General features: G+C 37.8%; 1 protein-coding gene across 4 annotated transcripts in view; it reads left to right on the top strand.

Annotated features, from left to right (window-relative positions):
- The window catches only part of SMARCC1 (SWI/SNF related, matrix associated, actin dependent regulator of chromatin subfamily c member 1), a 201,888-nt gene that overhangs the window by 68,324 nt on the left and 112,292 nt on the right, over positions 1–21,272 (top strand). For all 4 annotated transcript variants that reach the window (XM_042978828.1, XM_042978827.1, XM_042978826.1 and 1 more), the window contains exons 6-10: positions 1,526–1,595; positions 6,470–6,539; positions 10,327–10,402; positions 14,878–15,003; positions 18,197–18,318. In XM_042978828.1, coding sequence (XP_042834762.1) covers positions 1,526–1,595; positions 6,470–6,539; positions 10,327–10,402; positions 14,878–15,003; positions 18,197–18,318 — 464 coding nt within the window. The remainder of the gene's footprint in view (positions 1–1,525; positions 1,596–6,469; positions 6,540–10,326; positions 10,403–14,877; positions 15,004–18,196; positions 18,319–21,272) is intronic.

Genomic DNA, 21,272 nt, shown 5'->3' with positions numbered 1-21,272 from the left:
TCTTCTTTCTGCTGCAAGAAAGATTGCCAGTGGAATTATGTTTCAGTAATTAGTAAAATATCTTCTGAGTTCCTAAAGCAAGGATGTCTTTTTAAAAAATTTTTAAACATTTTTAAGACTCTTGGTTCATATTGTCTATTCCAGTTTTTCTAATATTTATTAATTTTTGAGAGAGAGAGAGAGAGAGAGAGAGAGAGAGAGAGAGACCATGAGTAGGGGAGGAGCAGAGAGAGAGGGAGACAGAGAATCCAAAGGAGGCTCCAGGCTCTGAGCTGTCAGCACAGAGCCCGAAGTGAGGCTTGAACTCACAAGCTGTGAGATCATGACCTGACCTAAAGTCAGATGCTTAACTGACTGAGCCACCCAGGCGGCCCTGAAGTAAGGATTTCTAATATTGCTTACATTTGGATATTTACTATGGTCCTTACATATACTGACCCTACTGTCTCAAGTCTGGTTGCTCTTCTCACTTAACATTAGGATTTGGAACAAGTCACTTAATCTTCATTTCTCTTCTGGACTATTCATTGGAGTGGCTGTCAAATGTAGTTTATTTAAAAGTTTTATTTATTATTGAGAGAAAGCAACACACGAGTGAGCAGGGGAGTAGCAGAGAGAGAGAGAGGGGGTCAGGGGATTCAAAGTAGACTCTTCTGACAGCAGAGAGCCTGATGCAGGGTTTGAACTTACAAGCTGTGAAATCATGACCTGAGCTGAAGTCAGATGCTTAACCAGCTGAGCCATCCAGGTGCCCCAAGTGTAGTTTAATTACATGTAGAATGTTAGAAGGCAAAAATGGAACAAATTAGCCTGTTGGCTATTGCCTTCAAGCTGGAATTAGCTATATTCTTCTTGCTACCAGGTCATCCTGGAAGAAACTTACGTATTTTCCTACAGTTGATACTGAACATTCAGTTGCTGTTTTTCTTCAGAAATCTGGTTGGCTTCGTGATTGTTCACTAGGGATAACCTCTAGAGAGATGTAAAAATCTCCCTGGTTTCATAGAGTCTTACAGAAGAGACCTTAAGCTAATGATATCATTGAATACTGATGATTAATCTTTTGTTCTGACATTCAGAATGCATCAGCAACTCCATTGTTTGAGTACCTGTCACCAGTCTTTGCTAAATTGCAACAAAATCTTGTGAAATACGTATTATTACCACTGTATGTCACAGAAGACACTGAAGCACAAAAAAAACTTAGGATTTTTGATGACTTTGGAGTGACTTTTAGAATTAGAAGTACTCATACTCCTGGTAAGATTACCTAGAGAGAGATAGGGAATTAGCCAAGAGGCACTTGCATGATTTTTCTATACAATATAAACTGTGTCTGTAGATAATTTATGTGTTTTTGTTTTTATTAACAATTATCCTTTTCCTGGACTAAAAATAATAAAAATATTACAGTCTTAAAACACAGAGTAATGTCTTGGAGATTCTCAGGCAGGTTACATCTGGCGTTGCATACTTTGTTAGCCATGTGCTTTACTCTTATGTTGCTTATTCATTTGTTTTCCAGGGGACATTTACTGATGAGAAGTCAAAGGCTTCCCACCACATTTATCCATATCCTTCCTCTCAAGAGGATGGTAAGTTCATTGTTGGTTGTGAACTCGTTTCACTAGATTTTAAATTTTATCAGATTTATTTAAACGATATAACCCATGTTTTGCAGAAGAGACTTACAGTACTAAGTAACTTATACAGATTATTTAAATGTAGTTTTCTGGTTTTTTGCTGAATTGGCTAATAAGCAAACTAATTCTGTGATGTCCAACTTTCTAATCATTGGACTTTTATTTATTTCTTTGTTGGTTATATTATCTGGGTGTTAAGTTTAGACATGCTTTATGTATTAACTTTGTTAATGTTTGCTATGTTGCTTGTGTTCTCAAAATTAAGAGACATTGCAAAATGAAAGAACATCTCTGGGGAAGATGGGCTTAGTGGCTGTCTGAACAAGGCCTACTATATTTTAGTTTGGTGAATGTAAAATGGTTCAGATTCTGAACTTTTACTTCTGCTATCCTGAAAGTTGATTTTGTTAGTGGCCTGAGTTGTATAGAGCTATGGAAACTGATTTGTTGAGAAAGAAAATACGAATTAATAAGTTAACCACATTAATTTGAGAAACCCATCTCTTATAGGGCTCAAGTCTTCTGGTTAATATAACCTATCCCTGTAGGACATCTATATAAGAAGCCAAATTATGTCAGGTTTGAGTTGTTAATTGCCCCATGCTCAGTACTTTTTCTTGACCAGTGCAATTGTGCTAGAAGTCAGGAACAAAAAGATTACCAGACAATCCCTATATGTTTGAAAATTAAGAAACGCATTGCCAAGTAATCCATGGGGCAAAGAAGAAATTACAATGGAAGTAGAAAATCTTCAGAATTAAATGATTATGAAATGAGTAATAAAGTGCAAGAACATTCTGTTGGATGCAGCTGAAGCTGTGTCCAGAGAGAAATGTATGTTTTTAAATGTGTATGTTAGGAGGGCACCTGGGTGGCTCAGTCTTTCAAGCATCTCTCTCTCTCTCTTTTTTTAAAATTAATTAATTTTAATGTTTGTTTATTTTTGAGAAGAGAGAAGGACAAAGTACAAGCCGGGGAGGAGGGCAGAGAGAGGGAGACACAGAATCCAAAGCAGGCTCCAGGCTCTAAGCTGTCAGCACAGAGCCCATTGCGGGGGATTGAACCCACAAGCTGTGAGATCCTAACCTGAGCCAAAGTTGGACGCTTAACTGACTGAGCCACTCAGGCGCCCCTTAAGCATCCGCCTTTTGATTTTGGCTTAGGTCATACATCATCTCACAGTTTGCGAGATGGGACCCTGCATCGGGCTCTGCGTTGATAGAGTGGAGCCTGCTTGGGATTCTCTCTCTCCCCCTCTCTCTCTGCCCTTCCCCATCTTGTGCTCTTGTGCTGTCTCTCTCTCTCTCTCTCTCTCTCTATCTCTATCTCTATCTCTATCTCTATCTCTATCTCTCTCAAATAAACATTTTTTTTTTTTTAAATTATTTGTTTATTTATTTATTTTTGGGACAGAGAGAGACAGAGCATGAACGGGGGAGGGGCAGAGAGAGAGGGAGACACAGAATCAGAAACAGGCTCCAGGCTCTGAGCCATCAGCCCAGAGCCTGACGCGGGGCTCGAACTCACGGACCGCGAGATCGTGACCTGGCTGAAGTCGGACGCTTAACCGACTGCGCCACCCAGGCGCCCCTCAAATAAACATTTTTTAAAAAAATGTTTATTTATATTTGGGAGAGCACAAGCAAGGGAGGGGCAGAGAGAGGGGGACAGAGGATCCGAAGCGGGCTTTGCACTGACAGCAGTAAGCCTGATGTGGGGCTTGAACTCAAACTGTGGGGTCATGACCTGAGCCAAAGTTGGAGGCTCAACCATCTGAGCCACCCAGGTGCCCCAGTAAATAAACATTTTTTAAAAGTTGTATATTAGGAAAGAAAGACTGAAAAATCGGTGGTGCACACATCTTTCTTATGAAATTGGAAAAATAATAGCAAATTAACCTAAAGAAAGAAGGAAATAATTACAGACAAAACTTAATGATGTGGAAAATAAACAGCAAGCCTTGCTCAGCAGTGTCAGAAATGGCTCTCAGAAAAGATCAATGAGGCTATTGCAATTGTTCTGCAAATAAGCAGGGGAAAAAAGAAAACAAAGTAGAGAATGGAAGGGAGACATTGCTACGGATCCTACAGGTATTGAAAACAATTACAGGAGGTTAGGTTAGGTTTGTTTAGTTGCTTTGTTGCTTCTGTGTTTGGTGTCAAATCTAAGAAACCATTGCCTCATCCAGAGCCCTGAAGTTTTACAACCTGTTTCCTCTTCTGAGACTTTAGTTTTGCTGTTACATTTAGGTCTTTACATCATCAGTGTGATAACTAAAAGTTTGATTTTATTTGTTACAGTCAGAATCTCAGCCCTGTGATTGTTGTGCTTTTATAAAGTGAGAAACTTCATCCTTCATTGTTGAACAGGTTCTCAGCCTTTATCCTGTTAGGTAATAGCCACGGATCTCCACTAGATGGGGGTAGTGGATTGCTGTGATATTAGAATACTGATTCTGTTGCAGGCTCTGTTTCTCCAATAAGACTGATAAAAAAACTTTTAGCATGTGAACTTTATGAAAAAAATCACCTTTTACAAAAGATTTGACCTGTAATTGTTATACAAGCTACTAGTGATTCCTTACTGGTGCTGGTTTTATTTTTCTCCTTGGTTTAATACAACCTAGTTTACTGCATACTGATGCTTGCTTGATATTATCAGTAGTTACAGCACTACAGTTGCTCTAACTACTGATAATATTCTACTCTAGTATAATCAATAAGACAGGATTGTGCACACTGTATGATTTACCTTAGAGTAACGGACTGTCAGGTAAATGTTGACCCTTATTAGCAAAGCCCTGTGCTGGGCTCCCTACATGTATTTGTTTCAGGTAAGTGTGTAGATGATAGCAGTACCAGCCAGAAACACATTAGAAACTGTGTTGTAAAATCCTCAAAAATGCCACATGTCTTTAATGAGGATTAGTCAAAATTTTAAATAAGATGTGATATTTAATTGGCCTTAATCTTTTGGTAAGATTTTGGGTATGGCATCCTAGAAGAGAATGCAAAATAAGCAAAAGTATAGAGGTAAAAAATTAGGATCCTTTGCTTATTTTTTAATTAGACTATGTCTTTATTGTTGAGTTGTGAGAGTTATGTATCTGTCCTCAGTTTGGACTAATTTTTACTCATAAAACTGGTTGTTTTATTGGTTCTGTGTAGCTTATAATCATCTCTGGGAAGAATGTGGATTTACATCTTTAACCTTTAGTTAGTTTTGCTACCAGGCAAACTTCCAAAGGCAATCAGTGCCATAGTTTCTTTCTATCAAAGTCACTTGTAAAAAGGAGGATTTTTTTTTCTTTACCTCCAAAAGCTGCACAACCTTTGAAGATAGATTTAGTATTCTTTTTTTTAATTTTTTTTTTAACGTTTATTTATTTTTGAGACCGAGAGTGACAGAGCACGAACGGGGGAGGGTCAGAGAGAGAGGGAGATACAGAATCCGAAGCAGGCTCCAGGCTCTGAGCTGTCATCACAGAGCCTGACGCGGGGCTCAAACTCATGGACCGTGAGATCATGACCTGAGCCGAAGTCGGACGCTTAACCGACTGAGCCACCCAGGCGCCCCTAGATTTAGTATTCTAAAGGGCAGCTCTTATTAGTTAAGAGTCAGTATATTTTGTCACTACATAGTGAGTTATGAAAGACCCACTGACCTCTTCACTTTTTCCTTGGCTATTTTGAGAAATCAGGCTAAGGAACAGTGCTTGATTTCTTCCTTTTCACATTTCTTTCAAGATAGTCGGGTGAGCAATTGGATGCTTGAAAAAGAACACAGGCACTGGACACTCAGCTGGCTTTTGATCTCAGGGTTGTGAGTTTGAGCCCCACATTGGGTGTGGAGCCTACTTAAAATAAAATGCGCGCGCGCGCACACACACACACACACACACACACACACACACACACACACACACAGGCATGTGGTCTTTCATGCCTTTAGTCAGTGAACCTGGGGCTATTTCTTGTTGAAATTGGCAACATAAAGCCCCTTTTACTTAGCTGGTTTCACTTTGTTGTTCTGTTTTGCTATTTCTTGGGTTTCAAAGGGCTTACTTGACTAGTTCCCTCTGAGCAATAGAAACAGGTTATTAAGCTAAATTTAGACTACCAAAGAAACAGACACACAAGTGCTGAAATGTAGGTATAATCCAACTATGATTAAAATCAGTAAGAATCATCCTGTTGTATAAATTTGCACCTATCTTTGCTAAGGAGGCTCAAAATAAAAATATCCAGTGTGATCATACTGCTTACATTGTTGATGGAAGGACTAAATTAACAGGATGCCATTAAAAAATAGTAAAAATAGTATTGATAAAAGCTTTGGTGTAGCACTGTGTGAAGTACTATAGGATGACAGAGGCAGTAAGTATAGAGGAAGAAGACCATGTAGTAAAACTTCCATCAAGGACATGAAGCATGACTTACACCTTGAAAAATGTACAGTAATTGTAAAGCTTCACACAAAAAGGGAGGAGAGGTTTTACATGGAAAATATGGCAGTAAAGAATATAGTGTTCGTGATTTAGATGGAATTGCAGACAAACAGGCAGGTGGATAGGAGGAGAGTATTTTACTGTGTGGACAATTGGATTTGCTAAGAGCAATGGATAATAGGTCTAGAATCTAGTAATTCTGAATACATGGCTGAAAAACTTCTCCTTAATATGATAGACACAATGTTTAATTATGAGAAGAATTTTTTAGAGTTTGCTTACTAGCAAACTAAAAATTCTAAGTAGAAATTTAGTTAAAATAATAATTTATTCATTTATTTTGTCAGCCCGACTAAAGTATTTTCTTTTTCCCTTTCAGAAGAATGGTTGAGACCGGTGATGAGAAAAGATAAGCAGGTGTTAGTGCACTGGGGGTTTTACCCAGACAGGTAATGTCGACATGTCCTAAGATATGGGATAAAGATTTTTAATCCCCGTGCAAGCCAGACTTATTTACATGTAGTTTCACTTTCTCAATAATGACAACTTTGTTTCATTGCTTGATCTCACTTTTTGAGTATTACTGATTTTTCTTATTTATGGAACTCAGTTCAGTCACATGGCTTTATTTATCTTAATAAACTGATAGGTTGCTGCATTTGCCAAAGCACCCCTTTAGCACAGTATTAGAATGCTAATCTAGATTTGTTTCCTTCAAGAAATGAATTTTTCTCTCTAATATTTTATGACTATTTTGTTTTTTCAAAAAAAATATTCATGCCATACTATAAAGGATGAATTATTTTATGTCTAAAGAGGAGACTTTTTCTTCTTGGCAGAAATTTATTTCCCTAGTGTTATTATTACTTTGAGATAATCATAACTCATAGTGTGTTTCAGTTTTCAAATATAAAGAGTATTGCAAGAACTAGATGTTAGTGATGTTAATGAAAATGGTGGTCCTTGTTTAATTAGTATTACACCTACATAGGATGCTTCTGAATAAAGGATAACCTTCCATGAAGTTCACTAGAGTCTGTCCATTGTGGGTTTTTGATGTCAGACCAGTCTTCCTTCACCTATACCCCCATCCACTTTTAGCCTTCTCATATTATTGGAAGCAAATCCCAAATATAACATTTTAATAGTAAATATTTCAGTATGTATTTCTAAAAAAACAAGGCCTCATTTTAAAAAAAATAGTAAAGTAATATTACTGTCAAATCTAAAAAAACTTAACAGAATTCCTTAATACAGTGTCCTCTATCCAGTCGTTGTCATATAAGTGATACATATGATTACTTTATAGATTGATATTTGTTGAAAGTAGAATTCAGCCACATTTTGTGATTCATTGATATATTTGTAAGCACATTTTTCAGTTTCTAGGTTCTGTCTCTGTCTTCCCTACTCCCACCACAGGCATTGTATTATTGTATTATTTAAGAAACCAGGTTCCTTGTCCTGTAAAGTTTACCACACTGTGTTTTGGTTTTTTTTTTTTAATGGCATCACTGTGGTGTTTTTGAACATGTTTCTCCTTTCTCTGTATCTCCTTTGAATTGGTAGTTAGATCTAGAGTTGATCAGAGTCCATTTCAGTTTATGGAAGGAATAAGACTATTGCATAGGTTTGTATTTTTCATCATCTAACGATGACACATAATGTCTGGTTATGCACTCTTTTTAAGTTAATCTATTTGAGTCTATTTTACTTGTAAAGGTATTTTTGAAGAAGAAAATAATGTTTTTAGATACGTTCAAAATTTGAGGAGTATATGCACAGTTTTCGTATAGGTTGAGTTGATTAGAACAAGATTAAGTCAGTTTGCTAATGAGCCTCTTCTGAACCAGAATTGATTACTTTAAATGAACTAACAGGTTTTTAATATTTAAATGCTTTCTGTAAAACATTTCTAGTCTTGAGGCATCAAATAGTCCTTGGTACTGTTAAACCTTCCAAGGGTGTAGAAGTCTTAATAGGAAATCAGTTTGCCCTTTGAAACATTTAGGTGGAAACTCGAATTTGTGATGACAAGCTTCGTAAGTATACAGTTGAAATATTTATAATAATAAGAGATGTTAAATATATAACAGTAAAAACATGTTAGCCTGTTTGCCAACTTTTTCTTTATGTATCACATAAGATAAAGCATCTAGTGTGAGTCTTGTCTTCTCAATGGGCCTTGTTCACTGTTCACTTTCTTTATTAACTCTACAGCAGTCCCCCTGACACCCTCATCTGCAGGGGATTTGTTTTAAGGCTCCCAGTGGATACCTGAAACCATGGATAGTACCAGACTTTACATATGCTATATTTTTTCCTATATGTACATACCTAAGGTAAAGTTTAATTCATGAACTAGGCACAGTGACAGATTAACACCAATAACTAATGATAAAATAGAATGATTGTAACAATATACTGTGATAGAAGTTACGTGAATGTGGTCTCTCTTCTGTCAGAATACCTTATTGTACTGTATTCACCCTTCTTGTGATGATGTGAGATGATAAAATGCCTTCGTGATGAGTTGAAGTGAGGTGAGTGACACAGGCACTGTGGTGTTGTCTTAGGCTGCTGTCGACCTTCTGATGAAAGGTCAGGAGGAGGACCATCTGTCTTCAACCATGTTCGACTGGATAACTGAAAGTGTGGAATGGGGGACCCTGGGAAGGGGGGATTGCTCGAGTTTGTGCCTTTCTATCTTTATAATGTTTTGAACTCAAGACTTTGAGAGAATGTAAGGTTATCAGACTCATCATTGTAATCTTTACCTGGTATAATTCATAACTTGGCAAAGGAACTTTTTTCTCCAACTCATGTTTTAAGTGTTACTGGGAAACTTACCAGAGTGCTGTGAATAGGTATGTAGAGCTGTGCTTATTCCGGACGCTTTTGAATTAACTTCTGAGTAGTAGCTACAGGAAGCCCATGCTTGTTACCATACTTGTGTTTCATTTAGGTATCTCTTGGTTTTACAGTTAATTTGTTGGCTAGTATAGTAGCATTGACACAGTTTCAGTTTGGTAGATAATTCTATGCTCATTTCAAAATTGTGGAGGAGCAGGAGGAGTACTTGAAAGAGCGAACCCGTTGAGCAAAGAGATGTGAAGATAGGAGGGTGAGCCATATGATTCCTGGGTAGTGAGGAGCCTCTGTAAAGGGCTTGAAGTGGCCACTGCCTGGCATGTTTAAAGAACCCAACAAACGCCCACATGGCTTGACTATAACATGAGTGAGGGGAGAGTATTAGGAGATGGACTCAGAGTAACAGTCACAGGACTAGATCATGAGGCCTTGGCAATCCAGTAAGGATTTTGGCTCTTACTTTGAGTTGTGTGGGAGTTGTTGGAACATTTTGAGTAGTGATAATGTGGACTGACTTGATTTTCAAAAGGATCACTATGGCTGCTTTATGAAAAATTGACTCGGGCTTTGGGCAGAAGTAGAAGGGTGAGAAGTAGATAAGATACTGGGCATATTTTGAAGGTGGAACAAACTATAGAAGTTGCTGATGGTTGGATTATAGGAGGTGATTGAGAGTAAAGTCAGGGATGTCTCCAAGGCTTTTGGCCAGAACAACTGGAAAGATAGAGTTGGCATTTACTGAGATGGAGATGATTGCCTAGGGCACATTATTGAGGTCAGGATGGCATTATGTGTTGAAATTCAGTGTTAGTTTTGAAAGCCTTAGTAAACATGTAGGTAGATACAGAATTGGCAGTTGGATTCATGAGTCTGGCATTTAGAGAAAATGGCAGATGAGTGTATAGTTGAAGCCATAGGGTTGTGTGAGATCGAGAGAATGAATAGACAAGAAAGGGATTGTTTCAAAAACTGAAACTTAGGACTTTCCAGTGTTGAAGAGGTTTGGGAGAAGAGGAGAAACTGGCAATGAAGACTGAGGAAAGGCTGGTGACTAGAAGGAACATTGGAGGATACTGCTGTCTTAGAGGCCAAGTGAGGGAAGTGGCTTTGAGGAGAGAGTAATCTACCCATTAAAATTCTGTGCACTGAGGCTTGAACTTTGGATTTAACAGTGTCAGGATCACTACAGACCTCTACAGAAGAGTTTTTTTTTGTCAGAGTAGCAGAAACAAAAATGTATGAAATATTATGTTACTAGATCCTAATAGTATTTCTAAAATATATTTTTACCTTTTGATGAAAAGTCTTTTTACTGAATGAATCTGAATTCTAATCTGTTTTTCCCTTTTCTCATTTCCTTTGTAGCTATGATACTTGGGTCCATAGTAATGATGTTGATGCAGAAGTTGAAGATCCCCCAATTCCGGAAAAGCCATGGAAGGTGAAAGATCCCTTTTTAAAAACATTCTTGTGTAACTTAATAGCATTTCTCAGCTCTTTTCCATAACTATGTTTCAAGGAAATACAGAATGAGGATCTTTCTTTCTTGTCATCCTATTAAGATATACATGGCTATGAGACAGTGGTGTTTGAGGAGACCCCAGAATCCAATTACCTTGTGGTTTGAGACAATTGAGAGAGGCGCGTGAGGAGTACGGTTGAACATTGGTCGTGTCATTTAGGAAGGCTGGAAACTGTGTTCATGGCTCTTATTATAATAGTCATTTCTATTCTAGTCATTGTAATAGTAATAATCCACGCATTAACTCTTACTTTCTTGCTTTTTTAAAGAATGTTTATTTTTGAGAGAGAGAGAGGCAGAGGAGAGAGAGAGGGAGACAGAAGATCTGAAGTTGGCTTGCACTGACAGCAGAGAGCCCCATGCACATGGGCTCAAACTCATGAACTGTAAGATCATGACCTGAGCTGAAGCTGGATGCTTAACCAGCTGAACTACCCAGACGCCCCATTTTTTGGCTTTTAACATGGAAGTAATTCTGAAAGTTGCAAGAATAATACAAAACAAAATGCTGCTTTATGCTCTTCTTCCAGATTCGCCTGTTTTAATAATAAATATTTATTTATTTTTAACGTTTATTTATTTTTGAGACAGAGAGAGACAGAGCATGAACGGGGGAGGGTCAGAGAGAGGGAGACACAGAATCCGAAACAGGCTCCAGGCTCTGAGCTGTCAGCACAGATCCCGATGTGGGGCTCGAACTCACGGACCACGAAATCATGACCTGAGCTGAAGTCGGCCACTTAACCGACTGAGCCACCCAGGCGCCCCCTAGGATATTTAATTTTTGAAGCAATATTAATACCTGATATAGAGCCTATATTTTGTTTGCACCAAATGTCCCATTGATAGAGTAAATTTTTTTTTTAATTTTTTTAAAAATTTATTTTAATGTTTTTATTTATTTTTGAGACTGAGCATGAGCAGGGGAGGGGCAGAGAAAGAGGGAGACACAGAATCCAAAACAGGCTCCAGGCTCCGAGCTGTCAGCCCAGAGCCTGATACAGGGCTCGAACTCACAGACTGTTAGATCATGACCTGAGCTGAAGTCGGACGCTTAACCAACTGAGCCACCCAGGCACCCCGATAGAGTAAGCTTTATACTGAGTCTCTTCCCTGATCCAGGATCCAGTTCAGGATCACACACTGCATGTAGTTGTTAGATCTTTTTAGTCTACTTTAATGTTGAAGTTTCAGCCGTTTTCTTCCATGACACTAGCAGTTTTGAAATGTATAAGCTAGATTTGTGTGTGTGTGTGTGTGTGTTTTTAGAATGTTTGAATCTGAATTTATATGGATATTTTCTCATTATTATATTCAGGCTATGCATTTTTGGCTGCAAAACTACTTCAGTGGTTCTGGTCTCAGTGTGTCATATCAGGGGGCTGTGTTTTGATTTTTCCCATTATGGCTGATTGTTAAGGTATTATCTGCCTGGTTTTCCCACTGTAACATTACCATTTTTCTTCTTGAAATTAAAAATATGCAGAAATACTTTGACATTATGTAAATATCCTTTTCTTCATCAAATTTGTATCCCTAAGTTTGCTCACTCGTAAGTAATTCCTGCCTGATTGAATTAGTTATTACTAGTGGTTTTCTCACTCTGTCCATTCTATGCTTGTTACTGACATTTTACATGGTAATGAGCTTTCTTTTCTCCCTCTACATGTATCTATAGTCTCAGTATGCAGTCGTGGAGCAGTGACATTATTGCCATTCTTCACTCTGATGAATGGTCCAGAATTTGGCCAGTGGGAACTCCTTTAAGCTGCTTCCTGTGACTTTTTGGTATTCGATTCATTTTTGCATATTTCCTATTTCTGGGACAAAAAGAATTTCCAGCCTCTTTTTGCAGTTCTATATCCCAGTCCTGGAATCAGTTATTTTTGCAGGGAGATCTCACTTTCCATGAGAAATGGTAATTATACATAGTTTTTATTGGCTGTTTTATGTGGTATACTGAACACTTAAAAATATTAGATGTTACACCTGATTCAACCTAGTTTGAGTTGTGTGACGTTCAGAAAGACTTAAAGCTTCAGATTTCGTATGAGGAAGCTGGGATTAACAATTTAGTCTTTTTTTGAAACCCTTTTATTTGGAAATATTTTCAAACTTCAATAGCAAGAGTAAGAATAGTAGGTGGCATACCTGTACACCCCTTATCCAGATTTGCCTATTTTTTACATTTTACTCCCATTCTGACCTATCACTTCTTCTCTGTGTGTTTTTATTTTTTATTCATAACCTTTTGAGATAAAGATGCATATATCACAGGCCTTTAAGACATGTATGTGTTTCCTAAGAATACGAGATTCTCCTACATGAGCACGTTGCGGTTGTCAAATTCAGTAAAATTTAATGTTGCCACAATACATTACTGTCTGTATTCCAGTTTTGTCACTTGACCCAAAAAAGTTTTTTGTAGCATTTTTTTTCTGTTACAGAATACTGTTTAATATCAGCTGTTACAGTAAAATATCCTGTCTCTTTCGTTCCCTTTAACCTGAAACATTATCCTGGTATTTCCTTGCCTCCTAAGACATTTTTGAATTTGAAAAGAATATTTCTCATTTGGCATTTGTGATCTTTTTTAATGGTTAAATCAGGTTCTGTATTCCAGCCAGAATATTGCATAAGTGATGTTGTGTCCTTCTCAGGACGTCATACTGGGAGGCATGCCTTGTCCATCTGTTCCTGGGTGGTGACACTGATCACCCAGTTAAGGTGTGCTGTGATGGATCCACTGTATAGTTCCTTTCTTTTTTTTTTTTTTTCACTTGCAATTTATAAGCAATCTGTAAGAGATTCTTTTAGACCATACAGATACCCTGCTTGCCATCAAAATTCTCTATTCGTCACCCAGATTTAGCATCAACTTGAAATTCTTGCCTGAGCCAATCTTTTCTTTGATGATTGCACAGTGATAATTTTCTATTCCAGCCCTTCCTCCACATTTACCAGTTGGCTTTCAGAGTTCTATAAGCAAGAGCCCTTCCTCTCCCCTTATTTATTTGTTACCAGTATGGATTTATGGAGTTCTCGTTTTTCAGTGGTCAGTAACTTATTTAATTTAATTATTTTCATGCTGAAATTATTTTGCATTTGTCTACACAGGGAAGAATTGTCTAGTCCCAATTTCCAGTGTACTCCCTATGAGAAATTGTATTGGATAATTCCTGTTATAAGCTAGGTCTGTGGTTTAAATATCTGTATGTATATAACATTCAGAAAACCCATCATTTTATTAATTCTTACTCAAAAACATTAACAAAACAAGAGAAGTTGCCATGTAAAGGGCTTGTAAGAATCCTGAATCTGATTTTCACTTCTCCACCCGCTCCCCTACCTTGGCTATTCCTGAAAGGTTTCCAGAAAGCACCTGTGTACTTGACGCTCTGTAAATGTTTTCTTTCGTCATTCCTTAGAATTTTGTTGAATGCATAAACATAAAGACATCCTTCATGCCTAGAGCAATGGCTAGCTTTGGCCTATTGCTGTTGAATTTTTATCAGTGGTTTTCATCAAGATAAAGATGACATGATTAGTGAAATAAGCCAAACGGAGAACAGTAAATACTGCATGATAGTGCTTTTATATGGAAGTTCTAAGTTCTGTGGAAGTTTTATATGGAAGTTCTAAGTTCTAAGGTAAAACATGGTGACTATAGTTGATAACACTATTGTATAATTGGAATTTGCTAAGAGAATAGAACTTAAAATGTTCTCACACACAGGGAAGATAAGTATGTAAGGTGATGGATGTGTTAATAGATGGGAGGATCCTTTCTCAGTGTGTATGCATATCAAATCACCATAATGTACACCTTGAATATCTTACAATTTTATTTTTCAGTTATAACTGAATAAAGCTGAAATAACAATGACGTGATTATCAAATATAAGGGTCTTAGTTATCAAAACTTTAGTCTAGGGGCACCTGGGGGGCTCAGTCAGTTAAGCATCCAACTTCGGCTCAGGTCATGATCTCATGGCTCGTGAGTTTGAGCCCCGTGTCCGGCTCTGCTGACAGCTCAGAGCCTGGAGCCTGCTTCTGATTCTGTGTCCCAGTCTGTCTTTGTCCCTCCCCCTCTGTCTGTCTGTCTGTCTGTCTGTCTCTCTCTCTCAAAAGTAAATAAATATTAAAAAAATTAAAAAAAAATCTCAGTCTATGCAAAACCAATGATGCTTTCTTACTATACTCAGTAACATGAAATAAAAATTAGAAATGGTTAAGTTGCCATTCACAGGTCTTTAATGGTCTCATGTTTTTAAACTGTTCTATGCAGTTGAGGCTTTGAGAATAAGAAGTCAGCTTCTTTTGTTTTGAATACTTTATAGAAACTGTAGTGATTTATTATTTATATAGATACACATGCTTCATTGTGGTTTTAGGTTCATGCAAGATGGATTTTGGATACTGATGTTTTCAATGAATGGATGAATGAGGAGGATTATGAGGTGGATGAGAACAGGAAGCCTGTGAGTTTTCGTCAGCGAATTTCAACAAAGAATGAAGAGGTATTTGGTTTGGTACTGTTTTTCTCCTCTAGCTGTTTCTTCTCTGGGCCTCATTGTTGTCAGATTTTCACTAATAAACTCTCACATACAGCCCAAGGTGTATCAGGTATATTATATAAAAGTTACCAAATGGCCATACAGCCATCTCAGGAGCCGGCATTCCCACAAAAGGGGCAAGGAAGTCTCAAAGGGTCATTGAGATTTAAAGTGACGCATGCAGTGTGGCAGCATTCCAGCTGATTTTTCTGTGTAATCTCTACACCCAGCACAGGGCTCGAATGTAACCCCAAGATCAGGAGTCGCATGCTCTACCAACTGAGGCAGCCAGGCACCCCTAGTGTAGTTGATTGATTTTCCTTTCTAGATCTGAGTTTTAATTTTGTGAACCAAATATTATCACGGGATAATTTAATTTAGGTGTTGATTTTTCAAGGGAAAATTGGTTTTGTCTTAGTAGTTTTGAATAGCTTTGTTGCCATATACATACACAGTAGGTAGTACAAAGTATAGGCCTTCAAGGTCTCAAAGGTGGGAGGATGTGAGATTTATTACTCTTTAAAGTGTTAAGAAGCCCAACCACCTAATATTTATCCATGATTCTTGAGAAGCCACAACTTGGGAGGTAGATGCGTCACGAGAGGGAGGGGGTTCTGAGAAGAAGGTTTGGATGTGTTGATCTGTTGGCTGATGACCCGCTTCGGTAAGATTCTCATTCCCTTTTACTGGGGACGCGTAAAGTTTTTGCTTTTTGTTTTGTATTTTACTTCTTTGAAAAATTGAGACAGAAATACTTTTAACTGTTCACTTAGAATGTACAGTTTTTTCATATCTCTTTTCAGCTGACACTTTCTTACTAAAACTCTTTGTCATGCTGTGTGTATTTTTTTATTTTTAAGAAAAATTTTTTAAAAGTGGGTCTTTTTCGAGGTGCCTGGGTGGCTGAGTCATTTAAGTGTCTGACACTTGATCTCAGATCAGGTCTGGATCTCACAGTTGTGAATTGAAGACCCACGTTGGGCTCTGCAGTGGGCATGAAGCCTACTTAAAAGAAACTGGGACGTTTTCATAGCCTTTGATTTTTAATTTGTCCTTATTTGCTTTGGAATTTGACTTAAATCTTATTTTTTTTATTTAGTGCCCCCCTCCCCCCATATGCTTACATATTTGTTTTCCTTTACTGTATTTCCAACCAAGTCTTTTTTGTCACTAGGAATAGTCTCATTTCTACATCACATTATTAAACAGGTCTGCCTATAGCCATTTCTGTTCAGATATAGATGGTTTATTAATTTATTCACTTATTTTTAGGGAGATTCTGTAAAAATCGATTTAAAAAGAATTTTTTTTAAACATTTATTCATTTTTGAGAGACAGAGACAGAGCATGAGCGGGGAAGGAGCAGAGAGAGATGGAGACACAGAATCTGAAGCAGGCTCCAGGCTCTGAGCTGTCAGCACAGAGCCCGACGCGGGGCTCAAACTCACGGACAGTGAGATCATGACCTGTGCTGAAGTTGGATGCTCAACCATCTGAGCCATCCAGGTGCCCGAAAATTGATTTAATCTGTATTTTTAGGGGCGGGCACCAGGCTGACTACGTTGATAGAGCAAACAGCTCTTGATCTTAAGGTCACGAGTTCAAGACCCATGTTGGACGTGGAGCCAGCCTACTTAAATGTTAAGGGGTGCCTGGGTGGCTCTTGTGATTGAGCATCTGACTCTTGATTTTGGCTCAGGTCATGATCCCAGGGTCGTAGGTTTGAGCCCTGTGTCAGACTCTGCACTGAGCACGGAGGTTGCTTAAGATTCTCTCTCCCTTTGCCCCTTTCCCCCACTTATGCTGTCTTTCTCTATGTAAAATTAAAAAAAACAAGAAAACGTTAATAGCTCTTTTTAAAAATTTAACTTTAGGAGTGTCTGGGTGGCTCATTCGGTTAAGCGTTTGGCTCTTGGTTTTGGCTCAGGTCATGATGTCACACTTTGTGAGCTTGAGTCCTGCATTGGGCTGTGCTGACAGTGTGGAGCCTGCTTGGTATTCTCTTTCTGTCTCCTCTCTAAATAAATAAATTTTAAAAAACTGGGTGGCTCAGTCATTTAAATGTCTGACTTCAGCTCAGGTCATGATCTCATAGTTTGTGAGTTCGAGCCCCGTGTCGGGCTCTGTGCTGACAGCTCAGAGCCTGGAGCCTGCTTCCGATTCTGTGTCTCCCTTTCTCTGACCCTCCCCTGCTGTGCTCTGTCTCTCCCTCTCTCTCAAAAATAAATAAACATTAAAAAAAGATTTTTTTAATGTTTAGCTTCAGACTTACTGTACAGTGTGTGCAGTTTAGATTTTTTCTAAAGCTTCTTATATAGCTCTGTACAATGACTCAGATTTCCATTTGATGCTACAGAGCTTCTGAAAGGAAGCAGATAGTTGTAAGGAGTATGATGGTACCAGAGATAATGAATGTTTAATTGATGTTTTAATCTCTGGTTTTTTTATTTTTATTTTTTGCACCTCAAATATAGTACTTTGGGTCATCTTAGGTGTTAACTCTTTATTGTCTGTTTTATGAAATCCATAGTTATCATCTACAGGGTGACTTTTGTATATTGATATGTGTATCCTGCACCTGCTGAACTCTTTAGCTTCTGAAAGTGTTTTCTAGATTCCTTAGGCTTATCTATGTATAAGATCATGCCAGCTGCAAATAGAGATATTTGTATTTCTGTAGATTGACTTTTAAATCATAAATTGCAATCTTATTTAACATCTTTTATGTCATAAAATTTTCTCATATTCCTTTTACTGATGTGTCAGGAGCAGTTTCAGATACATTTGTACAAGATTATTCACCAGTCTTTGTATATTATTAATCTAATAGCATATGTTTCATATTCTTCAGTAGTTGTTGAAAGTGCTTTTCCCATCTGGAAATAATGTGAACAGGAACATATTTTAGTTGTGCAGGATTTGGGCATGTCTGTTTTGTAGCATAGTTTGAATACTTGGGGGATGGTTTTGATATTTCCATTGGTGCTGCATCACCTGGAGGGTCAGAAAAAGTCTTGACTGTGGGTGGTCCAAGACACTTAATGATGTTCCTTTCAATTGCTCTGAGCTAGGTGAAAACCCACCTTGGGCAAAGGTTTGTTGAAATGGAGGAGTCCGAAAAGCTGGCTGATATTCATTTCCATTTACTTCTTCCTAGCCAGTCAGAAGTCCAGAGAGAAGAGATAGGAAAGCATCAGCTAATGCTCGAAAGAGGAAACATTCGCCTTCCCCTCCACCTCCAACACCCACAGAATCCCGGAAGAAAAGTGGAAAGAAAGGGTAAGAACTGCAGCGTGACTCAGAAGGCATTAAAACAAACTCTAAAGGATGTTCCACATTTTTACATTTATACTGGAAGTTTTGCTCAAGGGAAGGTGGCTGACTTACATTTATACTGGAAGTTGGCTGACTTAGGCAGCTCATCTTGTCAGATGTTATCTGATGGCCATCTTATGTTGTATTTATGCTAAGGCACCTTGTGTTCAAGGAGATCTGTACAGTGACATAATCATAGTCTAATTAACATCCAACACCACACATAGTTAGAATTTTTTCTTGTGATGAGAACTTTTAAGATTTACTCTTTTAGCAACTTCCAGATACACAATATAGTGTTAACTGCAGCCACTATACTGTATATTACACCCCCAGGATTTATTTATTTTATAACTGGAAGTTTATACCTTTTCACCAGCTTCACCCATGCTCCACACCCCTTGCCTTTGGCAACACCAGTGTGTTCCCTCTATGATTTTTTTTCCTAGATTCCACATATAAGAGAGATCATATGGTATTTATTTTTCTCATAGTTATTTAACTTAGCAAAATGACCTCAAGGTCCATTCCTGGTGTCCCAAGTAACAGAATTTCCTTTTTTTTTTTTTATGGCTGGATAATAGTGCGTCTTACACACACACACACACACACACACACTTATTTAACTTTATATTCCACAGAAAACATGCTATGATATCTAATTTGTATTTAAAATATAGCCACTCCAATTCCATGATCAAATTCAGAGAGAACCCATTTTTCTCTCTCTGGGCTAGCTGTGGGAAGGCGATAAACCTTGGGCTTCTGGATTGTAGGTTTGGTTCACAGCTTAGAGTGGAAACCATGTACAGAATCTTAAAACTGAAAGGGATCTTTGAAGTATCATAAACATCTTTATCTTAGGAAGCAGGGATTGAGGTTCAGGGTAGAGAGGTGACTTTTCCAAGGTCACATAGAGATTTTTGCTTAGAGTCAGGATTCAAAGCTGGACGCTCAGCTTCCTGTTCCTGTATCCTTTCAACTAAATTCTATCACCATCAAGGTCTGAGGGTAGATTGTTTGGCTCTTTGTCTTTCTTTCCTTTTCTTCTTCCCCTCTCTCTTCCTTCTCCTTTCTTCATCTCCTTTGTAAGATGGCCATCTGATGTTGGCACCTTGAATACAGTCTTTTTTCTGTATCTAATTGTATATTGAGCAATGTGGCTGGTAAGGAATTTAAGAAATTATATATTCATTAATTTCACCAAGAAATTAGTGTCTCTCATTTTACCACCTGTCCTATTTGTGATCAGAATGACTCCTAGAGGAAATGAACCTATGTCCATTTCATGTTCAACGTAGTGCCTTGTTCAGGGCATCACATTTGTACTTAGTAAATCTTGCTTGAGTGGGGATTTTGGTTTCTGTTGAATAAGTTGTTTTGGGGATTAAGTGAGACTTTAAAGCCCCTGTGCAGGTTCTGGCCTGAAATAGATACTTAATAAATGGCAGATAATACTTAACATTTATATATTAAGTAGATACTTAATTTCAGGCTTGTCTGGCTCAAAATAATTTTAGTCTTAGAAAATGACAGCTTGCAAAATTTATGCTTTCATGTGATTATAAATTGGTTAAATTTTTGGCTGTTGACTGGACTGTAAAGATGTATTTTGTATCTTCTTTCCACTAGCTTCCTCTTACTGACTCTGTGGCTAAATTAGCGTTTCTTTATGCCCAGAACATGCCTTGAATCATGTTATTTCTTGAAGGGTAGGGTTATCGGAACCATTGTTAACTATGCCTGGAATCTTCTAGGGATGTGAAAAAGGTCTAAGTTTTGTCATTTTGTCAAATATACTATGATATAAAAAACTCACAAAAATAGATTTTTCTTTAGCTATTATGAGAGTAACCTTATTTCTTAAATCTCTAATCTGAACCTTATGGTTGATGTGCAGAGAATTCAGAGCTCCCTGATAGCCCTGTGAAGAAAGCCACACAACTTTGCCAGGTGTTCCTGGGCCTGAAATCGATGTACCCTTCTTCCCACTTAAGGGCTGAGGTGCAGTGCCAGGACACCAGTGGTCACCAAACCAAGACGTGGTGTCTAGGAGGCTCATAGTGATCCTCCCCTCTGAGTGTAAAGCCCACCAGATTGAGTCTCCAGATAGATGTGTGTATGTCCTTCAACTGAATACATCTGTCCCCTCATGAGCAGGCATTTGAGTTTCATTGTAAGTTCCTTTAGCAAAAAAACACTGACATTTATTTTCCTAATGTTTGTTTATTGATCTTCCCTGCTTCTTTTCTTCCTTTTTTTTTTTTTTTTTTTTTTAACATATTTTATCTCCCTGCCACCTTTAGGTTCATACACTTTTAAACAATTGTCATGGAGTTTTTATTAAAATTTTTAAAAATATTTTTGCCTATATACCTGATTCTAATCTATTCCAGTATCTTTTCCTTCTTAGAAGAGAACTTTGCTCACTCTCTCAGCAGTGTGAGGACTCGTGCTGGCCCACTGAGTGTTCCCATCACTTCTTTCTCCACTGCTTCTCACTTGCCAGTGTGCTCAGGGTTCCTGCTTATTCCTCCCCAGAACAGGTTATTTCTTAATACCTTTATGCCTTCATTCATCATCCTGAAATATTGCCTACTTTTTGGTGAATTGTTAGAGTTCCAAGTTAGCTTAATTGTCCCTTCAATCCTGATTAACTCTTATTTTCTTGGAATATTTAATTATTTATTTATTATAAAAAATATATTTTTATTTCTCTGTGTTGGTACACATCGTGTTATTGGAGGTTGATGATAATTTCTGTCTTGTATCCTGTGTAATTCCTCAAGGTAAGGAATTATTCCATTCTTGTTTGAACCCTAATCTGCTTTCTGGAATATGTTAGTTTTGAAATAAACTAAAGAAAGAGCAATAGCAATTTTTACAAAAAAATAGTACCATCCTAGGTGATTTTACTT

This window comes from Panthera tigris, chromosome A2 (assembly GCF_018350195.1).
Source record: "Panthera tigris isolate Pti1 chromosome A2, P.tigris_Pti1_mat1.1, whole genome shotgun sequence".
In the NCBI taxonomy this organism is placed as follows: domain Eukaryota; kingdom Metazoa; phylum Chordata; class Mammalia; order Carnivora; family Felidae; genus Panthera; species Panthera tigris.
This window is presented reverse-complemented; position numbering and strand designations above follow the sequence as displayed.